This window comes from Trachurus japonicus, chromosome 19 (assembly GCF_045865225.1).
Source record: "Trachurus japonicus isolate A0001 chromosome 19, Traja_1.0".
Lineage (NCBI taxonomy): Eukaryota > Metazoa > Chordata > Actinopteri > Carangiformes > Carangidae > Trachurus > Trachurus japonicus.
In genome coordinates, this window is record NC_140925.1 from 9,333,929 (window position 1) to 9,346,450 (window position 12,522).

At 45.0% G+C, this 12,522-nt stretch overlaps 1 protein-coding gene across 16 annotated transcripts in view; it reads left to right on the plus strand.

The window, feature by feature from the left end:
• Window positions 1-12,216, plus strand: part of nrxn1a (neurexin 1a) — a 62,807-nt gene extending 50,591 nt beyond the window's left edge. For all 16 annotated transcript variants that reach the window (XM_085761079.1, XM_085761077.1, XM_085761087.1 and 13 more), the window contains 3 exons: window positions 424-734; window positions 8,455-8,533; window positions 9,254-12,216. In XM_085761079.1, the coding sequence (XP_085617205.1) occupies window positions 424-734; window positions 8,455-8,533; window positions 9,254-9,555 (692 nt within the window). In that variant the 3' untranslated portion in view covers window positions 9,556-12,216. The remainder of the gene's footprint in view (window positions 1-423; window positions 735-8,454; window positions 8,534-9,253) is intronic.
• Window positions 12,217-12,522: the final 306 nt, after the last annotated feature.

The window sequence follows — 12,522 nt, forward strand, 5'->3', positions numbered from 1 at the left end:
ATCTGCTGCCTCTTCCTCCTCCTGTTCTTTGCCTCTTCATCCTCGACTCCTCAGTCTCTTCACCCCTTCCTCCTCCTCTCTTCCCCTCCTCCTCTTCTTCCCCTCCTTCTGTTCTCACTCTTATCTCTCTCAGCTCTTCTCCACGGTTCTCCACGGCTTCGATTTGCTCTGCCATGCTTAATCTATCCCATCCTCTTAACCATAGCTTGGGGGTGGTGGATTGTGTAACACTCAAACACTCTTGTGTGTGTATGTATGCACGTATGTGACCACTGGTATGTATGTGTGTGTGACTGTATTTGCGTGTGTCCGTCCACCTTCTTCCCCCTGGCGCACCTGTGTGTCCTTGGCGTGTGTGTGTTGTGTGTGTGTGTGTGTGTTTGTGTTTGTGTGTGTTTGTGTTGTGCGCGTGTGTGTATATAGGTCGCCAGCTCACCATCTTCAACAGCCAGACGACGGTGCGCGTCGGCGGAGGCGAGAAAGGCGCCGGCATGTTCCAGGGTCAGCTGTCCGGCCTCTACTACAACGGCCTGCGCATCCTCAACATGGCCGCCGAGGGGCACCCGCACATCCGAGTGGACGGCAGCGCGCGGCTGGTCGGCGACATGCCGTCCTCCTCCATCACCCCGCAGTCCAGCGCCGCAGCTGGCGGCAACCGGTCCGACTCCGCCCCCTCCATAAGTGACATCACAACCACCACGGCCACCAACCGGAAGCAGGGCGCCACGCAGCAGGTCAGAGCATCAAGTGTTTTCATGTGTGTGGTCATAAAAAGCAGAAAAAGCAAAAATCTTTGCACATCCACTTCTCAGGCAGGTGCGTCGGAGGGCGACAATCAAGTCCAAGTTAGAAAAAGAAGAGTTCCCGCACACTAAGCCAACTTGCAGAATTTTATTATGCAACGTACGTTCGGTACTAGACCTTTCTCAAGCAAATGTTTGCGCCACCACAGGAAGCCATCTTAAATAGGAGTGGCTGTGTGACACAAACCAATCACTTACCCACACGTCTGGATGTGAGGAATTCAAATATTAAATATCAACATATAAACAATAGAAACAGCATCAATGTAGTACAAAGGTAAAGAACAATGAATATACAATAAATATTAGACTGCCGTGACTGGATACATTAGGTCCTAATGGAAGGCAGGGTATCCGCGGGGTCTTAAAAAGTCTAAAAAAGTCTAAAATTTGAAAATCTAAATTTTAGGCCTTAAAATGTCTTAAATTTGTTGAATTATTGTGTTCAAGTCTTAAATAATTTTAGACAGGTCTTAAATTTTCTTATGCCCAGCATGGGCGAGCATTTTTAAATAAAAAGATGTACCGTATTTTCCGGACTATAAGTCGCGGTTTTTTTCTAGTTTGGCTGGCCATGCGACCTATATTCAGAAGCGACTTATATATTTAAAAAAAAAACCTACGCTATGACCACAAGAGGGAAGCACGGCTTTTATTTCTAAATCCCTCCTTATTCAGTGGCTCATCTTCATCTTCCTCATGTGCTGTTCTCCTCGCTGCGCTGTCTGACCTGTCTCCGTTGCGCCGTAGCGCTTCACTCCGTCAATTCAGAGTATTTTCACAGCATATTCTGCGGTCAGTCTTCGGTCTCTGCTCCGGTCTCGACTGGGCTCCGGACACGGAGCAGAGACCCAGGTCCGACAGTGCAAGCCTGTCCCTCTCTGAAGCAGAGGAGAGGTCGGCTTCACTCCCGTCTGTCTTCACAGAGTCCACAAAGAGTTTCTGATCACAGGGTTTCCAGCGCTGCCGCCTAAACTAACGTGTTAAAAAAAAAAAAAAAGGAGCGATATTCACCACCGCCACTGCCCCCAGTGAAAGACATTATTTTTTGTAAGAACCACAATTAATAAATATAGGTTGTATATTTCAGTGAATATCTAATTGTTCTTAGCATTTGTTAGATAACTTTCTTTGCCCAACAAATTAAAACATGTTGGAACTATCAATGATCCTCCCTTGCAGCCAGAATCTCACCTACTTTTCCTCAGACTGTCACGATGATGTATCAGATGTCAGACTGCCTCATTCTTTAAGTTTTAACCTGAATATACAAGACATGATTGATTTTCCCAACGATCAAAATATACGAAACCGAACCGAAAACCATGACCACAAAACCGTGAACCAAACCGTTTGCTTGAACATCGTAATAATACATATTGCCACTTAATATGTTTTATGTAGCTTATGGCATTTTTAAGCTTCATGTGTGTTATTGGACAGAAAGAGCAGCGCTGCCTCGGAGCATAGCCTACGTACAGAAAACACATTTACATCAATAATGTTTCACAATGAACCAATCGGTCTGTATTCAATTTTATTTAGTTTGAAGGCAAGGTTTGCAAGGTTCATCTGATGGACATCAAGGGACAGATTCTCTAAGTTTTGCACAGCTTTTGCTCATGCTAAACCTGCATAGGCTGAAGACCCCCTTCACATATTTCAAAACCAAACAGAGACAGATTGTGCAGGTTTAACAGGAGCAAAAGCTGTGCAAACCTGAGTAAATCTGGACCCTAGTCTCATGTTAAAATTGACTGTAAATTCACCTTTAAAGTTCGTTTAAAAAAAAATTTCCCCGGACCCCCCTAGGGGGTCGGTATCTTGTCACCTTTTCTACCCCTGATGAGTTTGCACCCCTGTATATATTGCAATCAATTTCTAGTTTTGTGACTCCGCATTTCTTTTGTACGTTTTTTATTTGTCATGATAGGTCTTAAATTTCATCCATAATGGTCTTAAAAAGGTCTTAAAAAGTCTTAAATTTGAGCTGGTGTAACCTGCAGAGACCCTGGGAAGGTAATAGCAAATAATCACAGTCAGAAACAATAAATACGACAGATACAATAGTAAAATAGAAGACAGAGGGACTTGCAATAAAAAGTGTGCAAGGATACAATAGAAATCCGAAAAAGTCTAAACAAATCATGCAGGGTCTACCTACATATGTTATGTGTGTGGTCATGAAAGAGTTTAGATGTTATCTCTCAGACGTCTTGAACATACATGTCCAGTAACATCATCATTCCCGCCTGTCGTGTGACAAAGGGTCATTAAAAAGTGTTAATTTGCTTTGATAAGTTTCTTTTTGAGCTCAGTTAAGAGGATTATCCAGCACACAGCCCACTAATCAGGGACTAGAGGAGGGCGACATACTGTATATATGTAGGAGTGGAGAGTATTTATTTATGTCCCTCATTTCATACACAGAAGCAAAAAGTGTTTAACGTACTTAGGTTCAAACATTAAATACTTTAAGCATAAGAAATCACACACTACTATGTTTATGGAGCCTGTTTTAAAAAGGGAAGATAGACCTGATCAGGATTTAAAAAACACAAAAGTACAGTCCAAGTACAAAAGCAATAACAGGAGATGGCCACACTTAACAGTTAACGTTTTTAACTTAAATTCAAAGATAATGAAAAAGTCTTATATCATGTGGAAGTTTGTTCCAGCTCATCTGAGGTGTGTGAGCTGTAAACCATCATTTGAGCTGTGTAGCACCATAAAGAGACACAGCAAATTGTATTTCTTTTCTTTTTTTACAGCAGAATGTCACCTAAACATGCATGCAAATTAATCTTAATCCATCTGCATATATGTATATTTATATATATATATATATTCTATAGCTGCACATATTCTCCCAAGAAGACTCACATCCACATGCGATTGTTTTCTCCTGCAGCTAATTCACTTGAAAGGATTAGATGGCAAATTCTCAACTAAGTGGTCTCCTTCCAACTAAATTACAGGAGGAGAAATGTTTGTGTTAATGGAGGTTGTAATGGCTTTTCCCATAATATGAGCCTAGTAAACTGATGCAAATGGGCCTCGACAACAATAGAAACAAATAACTGTTATCGAAGCGTATTCAAAGTGGATGCAACTGCGGTCGATGATGGTGATGTCAGAGGACGCATTAATCGGCAGGTAGCTACACCGGCACCGACTCTTTTTTTTTTCCTCTATTGTTCAGATCACTACCGAGATGTTGTCTCGGCTCTTTGTGGGCGTCTGTGTGTACTGCAGTTCTTCTTCTGTGTTATAAAACCGGTGTGCCTGCCTGTCTGCCGCACTGAAAAAGATCCTTTTTTTTTTTTTTTTTCATTTTCTCTCTCTCTCCAGTGATACAAGTTGCCATGGAGATAGTGAACCCCACTACCCACTGCTTGCTTTCTTTTCTCCCATCCAGACTCCCATAGAGAATAGCTCCTCTGTGTATAAACTACCAGCTGTTTCAGACATAAATAATAGAACGCCGAGAGCTGTGAGCTAAGCCTCAGGCATCAATAATGGATATGAGAGCTGGATGGATAGCACTGCAGAGTGACAGCGTTGTCACACAGGGGCTTGTTTTCACACCTCACCTCTAAATCTCTCCCTCTCTATATGTCTGTGTGCTTTTTAAACACTATTTCTGCTCCTATGCTGATGTCAGTGCTAAATCTGGGGATGCAGAGAGTTGTGCACTGGAGTCAATATCACTGTATGAGAAGTAGGTCAGCGCGGCTATATGCTCGACATACCGCAGTGTGTGTGTGTGTGCGCTCGTTGCCGTTGTCGGTGTGAGTCCAACCGCTCCTCGCCTGCCTGCCTGCTCTGGCCCCACAAACTCTTTTGTGTTTGTGTGTTTGTCTTATTTAAGAAAGAATCTACTGCTTCTCCATTGAGGCTGCCTAGTGTTGCTTAGCAACCAACCTGGCCTTAACCAGTGCACACACACACACACACACACACACATGCACACACACATGCACAATGTAGAGAGACGAACACAAACTGCACACACTGCTCTCACTCTCACTCACTCACACACATGCAAAAAAAAAAAAAAAGAAAAAACCCACTCAGGTGGATTGAGAACATTAAGCTTGAATTGCAGCACATTGCATCAGAGGAGGGGCGATGAGAAACGTCTTCCAAAGGTGGCGGTGCTGCCGCGGGTCCAAGCAATTTATCGATTTCACGCACACACCCCAAGTTTGAGTGTGTGTCGAAGTGGATCTGCCTAAGTCGCCCCATGGGTTTACTCCTACCGTCAGTACTTTGTGCAGTAAAAAATTTGTTATGTGCCTCCTCCTCCTGGAGTCCACGTTTTATTGATTTTCTTTTTCTTTTTCTTTTTTTTGGTGCTGTTTGTTGTTGTATGTGTGTGTACGTGTGTTAAAACGTGGAATGGATTAATAATGCATGACAGCTGAGCGCACCAGCAAGGAGAGGAGAGGAGAGGAGAGGAGAGGAGAGGGCGAGATTGTGTGAGAGTGTTTGAGTGTTTATGCTAGAGGCTGCTCTGACTCACAGAGCTGCTTGAGTTTGGGTTTGATTTTTTTTTTAGTGCTTTGTTTGTGTGTTTTCTGTTCATGTGTATGAGTGCGTACCTGGCGTTTGATGGAAAGACTGATAGAAGAGACCCGAGGCGCAGCGCTGCGCCCCATTGGCTATCAGGAATCAGCTGACCCAGACACTTCCACAAGCCCTCAGAACATCTATCTCGCATTCGCTCCTATCCTCCCTCCCTATCTGGGTTTTTTTTCCCCCCTTGCTATCTTCTTTCGCTCTCCATATCTTTCACATCTTTTTCTCCCTCTTGCCTTTCTTCTCTCTTCTTTCCTCTTTCCATCCATCTTCTGGAGATACTTTCTCCCTCCCCTCCCCTCTGCTCACTTTTCTCTTTTCCTCTTCCTTTGCTCTCTCTCCCTCCATATCTTTCCATATTTACCCGTCACTCCCCCCTCTCCTCTCCTCTCCTCTCTCCCGCCCTCCCTCTCTCCCTCCCTCCCTCCCTCTCTCTCTCTCTCTGTGTGGTTGAGCTCCAGTGATAGGCTGTTAATGCAGGCAGTGTATGAGTCTATCTCACCATCTGCAGTAGTGGAGCTAGCTTCTGTCCTCTCTCGTCAGGATCTCTTCATCAGCCTGCTGCCAACTTCAGCCCGATTTGTTGTACTGTAGTGCTCGTGCTCGTCTTGTGTAGATAGATGTGTCTAAGTAGAAATAGACCAATGGAGCATGTTTGGCTATTGTAGGGCTCGTGTGTGTGATTTCCAGTTGTGAAAGTAGCAGACAAGCTGTTGAATCTTCTGCACGAGTGTGTGAGGACAGAGTGCAGCTACTATGTGTGAAGGCAGTCAGGGAGGCATGGACGGCCGTTGGCACTGTTCGGCTGCTCAGGTAGAGATTTTGCTCTTTCAGCATGCAGATTTCCTTCTCTCCATGCTCTCTCTCTTCTCTCTCTCTCTCTCTCTTCCTTTTTTTTCTCTCTTCCCTCATGTGCATCTTTGTCCATCATTGTGTCAGCATGCTCTGTTGGTCTCCGGAGTGGAGGCATCCTGGACTGCTTAGCACATCCTCTATAAACTTCTGTGACTTATCGATGTGATTTAAGTCGTGTCTCCAGTTTTTCCTTGTGTTCATTGTCCCCCGACTCCCCACCCCCCACCCCATGTGATAGGTGGGATCAATAGTCCAATTGACACCTTCCCGGTTGAACGGGGCGGTCAGCTGATGGGGTGATGTCACAGATCAGAGGAGGGGTCTTGTTAAATGTACTTGTCTGCTTTTAGCCGTAAATCTGGATTCAAAACAGGTGTCTAGTCTGTGGAGGGCGCATAGGTGTCTGGATCAATAACCAAGCACAGTGGCTTTACATTGATTGGTGACAGATGTCAGGGGGTGATGTGTTTCCTACCGGCTGATTGGTTCTTATGCTATTTGGATCCTGGCAATGGCACAGAGGTTTATTGACTGGCTGCAATCCAGCGGCTAAGCTCGCCCTAGCAGCATTTGACAGCCCAGTGGGCAGAAACTGATTGGAAAGGCAGTGGAGGAAAGACAGAGTCAAGCATCAATAACTTAATATATGATTCAGGCCAAACTAAACCACAGTAGACTTGTCAGGACCCTGGACCACACCATACAAGGCCAGCAGCAGCAGCAGCATAGGCTATATTTTTTCTCCCAGATAAATAAAATAACGGTCGCTGCTCTAACCTTATGTAATCAAGACAACAAGGCAAAAAAAAAAAACAGCGAAAGCGAGGATGGAGCAGCTGTTTAATGATTTTTCTGTTTGAAATACTGCCCGTAGGTTTTCAGCGAAGACATCATCCACCATTTAGCACTTTGATTCGGTTCAGATTCTGTTCCGGTCCGATTGTAATCAGCCTCTAGAGCTCTTTTTTTTTATAGCTCTGCCACTCTCTCCCCTCTGTTTTATTCTCTGGGTTACTAACATCTACTGCAATGCATCACAATCCAATTTTAATTTATTACTGGCACTGAGCGCCCAGTGTGGTTAAAACACACACATATACACATGCACGCGCAAACACACACACACTCGTATCTCATGCCGAAGCGTCAAGGCAGGCGATGTTTAACAGTTAGTTCATGAATATGCGGAGCACATTAGCACGGTGTTAAGTAAAGACCGCAGCACTTTGAAGTCCTCCTCCTCCTCTTCCTCCTCCTCCTCTTCTTCCTCCTCCCATCCCTTCTTCTTTTCTCTCTCTTTCTCCCCAATTGTCTCCTCCAAACATTCTTTTAATCCATCAATCTATCTTTCACTCCCACCCCTCCCTCCCTTCCTCCCTTCCTCCTTCTCTCACCCCACTCTCCTCATCCTCATCCTGGCTGGAATGGCAAATCAATGCACAGGTCCCCACTGTGGGTGCACACTCCCTTTTTTTTTCATATTCCCCATCATTTTTAACAGCCTGAACTTAGAGTTGCCATGGCAACAGGAGGAGCAGGGATGGAGCAGAGAGAAAAGAGGGCCTTTTCCACGGAGAGAGGGAGTGAGACACAGAGACACGGAGCGTTTGTTGAGATATTACTTACTCGGCTGATGTGGGTTAGAGGTTGAATTCTAGCTGGGTTATTGACACGCGCCGCTGATGGACAGGTGCTAAGATTTAAATTAAACATCGAGTGCTTTGCTGGAATATTTATAATATGAAAACTGGTTTTACTCTTCGTTGTAGCTCCACCACGCTCCGCCACGATCCTCAGACACAATGTGCACAACGCTCGCCGGTATCAGATGGAGAGGAGAAAACAGAGAGGTGTGTGGAGTGTAGAAAGGCCAGAGGAGGAAAAAGAGGGGGAGGGTCAATAGAGAGAGGGAGATGATATCTGACTTTCCCCTTGTGGTTTCAAACAGGATTTAACATCGCTCTCCTCCCTCCTCATTTCTTCTTCTCTACTTGGTCCTCTAGTTTTGGCCGTCTTCCATCGCTGTGGGGCAAACTGGAAAAAGAGTGGGCGGTGGATTGATGCTGTGTGCTCTAACATGTAGAAAATAAACAGAAGGGGTTTGGAGCACAGGATGTCATTTATATAATATATGTAGTATACTATATATATGTGTGTAAATGTTTGCATCTGTGCATGTGTGTGCTTATGCTCCAAATGTTTCCTTCCTCCATAGTCGGCAGACGACCTGCTGGTGGCTTCAGCCGAGTGTCCCAGTGACGATGAAGACATCGACCCCTGTGACCCCAGTTCAGGTGAGAACCGGCGCCACTAACGCACACATCGCTCTGCCACTTTGAGTTGTTTTCCATGTGTCCTCCACAGCCGCTGCTGCCCACTTTCTTTTCTTTTTTTTTTCTTCTGCTTTGTCGCTCGGTACAATGAATTTTTCATTTCCACTTAAGTTCCTGCCTCCAGGCAATCTTTAACACTCTCCATCCACTCTCCAATCTGCGTCTCCATCCTCTAGTTTGCTTTCTGTTTCTTCGGCCTCCTTCGCCTATCTTTATTTTCATGCTGCCTTCCTTTTCCCTTTTTACTTTCCTCTTCTTCACGTCATCCCTTTGCAGCCCAAATAATTCACATGCATTTTTTTTTTTTTTTACAACAGACATTTAATGTGGTGTCATGTATCACTGCACTGCAGCCCTCATTTCCTGAGTGTGTCATAAAGTGTCAACTGTGTGTAATAAAAATTGATATAATGTTCACCTGTGCTCTGGCCCTCCTCTCAACACGGTGTAATGTAATCTGTTTACACATTATGTGATAATGTGGAAACAGCTTTGGCTCTAAGCTCCAGCTCTCCCTTCCCAGCATTATGCAAAATGCATGTCAAATAATTCATCATGATGATGCATTGTATCATCTCGCTCCTGCTCTCCACCCACCCTCTTGACATGTTATCCAGATTAATAATGTATGCCATAATACTTGACATCACATGCCTCCCCCTCCCCCTCCTCCTCCGACAGCTCGTCCTCCGCTGCCAGAGGTAAAGGTGTTCACGGGTCCGTCCGAGGTGGTGCGAGAGAGCAGCAGCACCACGGGCATGGTGGTGGGCATCGTGGCGGCCGCCGCCCTCTGCATCCTCATCCTCCTCTACGCCATGTACAAGTACCGCAACCGCGACGAAGGCTCCTACCACGTGGACGAGAGCCGCAACTACATCAGCAACTCGGCCACGCAGCCCAACGGCAGCGCCAAGGACAAACCGCTGGGCATCGCCAAGATCTCCAAGAACAAGAAGAACAAAGACAAGGAGTACTACGTCTGAGGCAGAAGGCGTCTGACACACAGACATATACGCATACACCTTTATATATAACGGTATATGTACATAAATAGATATATTCTCCAAAAAAAAAATTCAAAAAAATACACACATGCACACTGACATAGACATGCCGATGTTAATGTTTACTCTCCAATAATCACACCTGCACACATGCTGGCAAGCACAACAAACATACACATATTCAAGCACAACATTTAGGCACAAACACACGCATACAAGCACACACACACACACACACACACAGACAGACTGGCCCGAGGGCATGGACCCTTATTGTACATTATTAACCAATGAACGAAGCCTTTGCGAGAGGCTCGATTTATGAACATAAACACCATTCCAAATGATTTAGAAAGTACCAGTTCAACTCCCAAGTGAAGAACCATTTTCGGGGGGCCAGCCAGCCAGCCAGACGACTAACTCCAAATCCTGCCACCGCAAAGACCTCTCCAGTTGGACTCAGAGAGGTCGAGGAAGACTCTATAAGTGAAGCAAACGGCAGACTTGAGTGTGTTGAGCTGAGAGGCACGAGAGAGCACGAGAACAAAGATGATGTAAAAGCACCGAGACGAGCACTAAGTGTCTCCTCCTAAAGCTTCTTGGCCTTCCTCCCCCCCGTTAGCAGACGGGACTCGATGAAGCACTGAGGATGCTGAAGAAGAAACAAGCACACCAACGGTCCAAGTCTAATCCAACAAGCATCAGGACAGGAAATCAGGGTGTAAACATAGAGGGGGAGAGGGGGGAGGGAGGGAGGGGGGGCAGTGAATTACGAGTGAATGGGCAAGACAGAGGCAGCGCTGGTGCCGTTCACATAATGAATGGGGGCTGTGTGTTGTTACGCTGCAGAGCTGATGTTTTATGGCGACCTGTAAATCACAGAGGTGGAATCGGCGGAAAAACTGAGGGATTGTTTTCCCCTGGACAAGATACTTGAGACTTCAGATGCTACCTACAGACACCAGTCGTGCATGACTGCGGTGTCGTTCACTTACACACACACACAGACAAACACACAGACAGAGACAAACACACATGCACACACGCCAAAACATTAACAATCTACACATGCAGACATACACGTACCTGCAATGCTAAAGACCCACCATATCTTCATAAGAGACTCTGAAGATTATACAAGAAGACAATGGTGAAAATGACAAAGACCCTTATGATAATTGTTATGGCAATGATAATGATGAATATGAAGAACATTTGGGCAGTATAGACTCTTTGGGGTTCGGGAGGGGGGGGTCTTATTGCACGTGAATTATCTTACTCCGTGTGATTTATACTGCGTTGAGGTTACACCCGCCATGGCGCACCACCATCATAAACTTAACCACCTTGGCTTGAAGTATTTCTAAACACGCACTTAAAAATGTTGTTTTTTTTTTGCAGCGTGTGGGATTCAACGATGATTTTATTCTCTGCGTCGATTCTCAGTTTCAAATTCTCATCGACAAAAAAGTGTGACCATCTCGAAGAAGTGTGCTGCATGCCTGAGTCTCTCTGAGCTGTACCGTGGACGTGGAGTGGTGGTTTGTTAGGTTTGTTTGTGGGGGTAGGAGGGAGGACAGAGGAGGAGGAGGAGGAGTGTTTCGGGTCGCAGTGTAACTGTTGTGCAACACCTGGATGTGTGCGCCCACCACAGGCCCTGTCCTGTTTTTAAAAAGCCTGATGTCTTATAGGCCACGCCCACTATACCTGCTCTCTAACCGACCACCTTTTATAGCAAAAACCAGCTGAGGAAAAGAATCAAAAACAGAACAAAGTAAATGTTACCATGTGTTGCTGATAGGTAGAAAAAATCCAGTTCATGATGCCATTGGCTATACCACAACTTGAGTTGCTTTGATTTCATTCCCTTCTCTCTTTCTCTCTTTCTCTTTCTCTGTCTTCTCTCTTTGCGTCCTTTTGTCCTCACGCTGTTGGTTGAGTGATTTATCAATACTCATGATGACGTGATCAACGCAGGACAGACAGACAGACAGACGACGGGTGGGGTTTTTTTTCCCGACGGGCTACAGCAGAATCATCGGCTTTTGGGACTTTTTGCGGTGTCTGAGCCCAGTGCAGCTCCAGAATTGTAGCCCTGTGACGTATCAACACGACAAGTGCCATGACATGAACAAGCCCCTCCAGTTCTTCCAACTAAAGCAACGTAACCAACCAAGTCAGATGCATGCAAAACGGACAATGGCGAGAAAAAAGGACGCGAAAAAGGACTGTGTGTGAGATTTCAAAGTATAACGTCAAAACTAACTTAACATATTCCCTTATTCTCGCCATCCTTTAACTGGCCTTTTTGAGCTCATCTTTCCTCCCTCCTCTTGTTTTCCCCTCGTTTAGTACGTTTCCCTATCTGTCCTTCCGGTTCCTCCGTGTCTGACGCTTTCTTTTTCCCGCTCTCTCTCTCTCTCTCTGTTGTGTTGCCATCTGAAACAAAGGAGGTGTCTCAACCAATGGGATTCTACATCTAAGTGTTCATTAACCATGTTTATTTTCTATATGTACAATTTTTCTACAGTATTTACTTTTATTTTTATTGTTACGGTTCTTTGATGAACATAAAGTGGAAATTTATTATGAAAAATAGTTTTGAAGATTAATGAGTAAATAAAATATTACCCAAGTGAAGCCTGGAGTGCATCTGTGTGTTGGTTTTTTGCTCCCCTCTGCCCGCAGACAGCAGCACCACACCTCCCCCCAGTTGTGAAGAGACAAACTTAATATCAACCTGCAAAACATGTTGGGAAGCAGAGGTGTGATGTGCTTTCTGATGTAGAGTTGGATTACAACATCAATAGGGTTTTCATGGCTGTCTGTTATAGACATGCTGCTTAGCTTAGCATGAAAACTGGAAAAGGGGAAACAGCTGGTGGGAATCTATTATAAAAATGCTGAACCTTACAATAACTCAAGGGAAATGCTATGTTTTTTAAT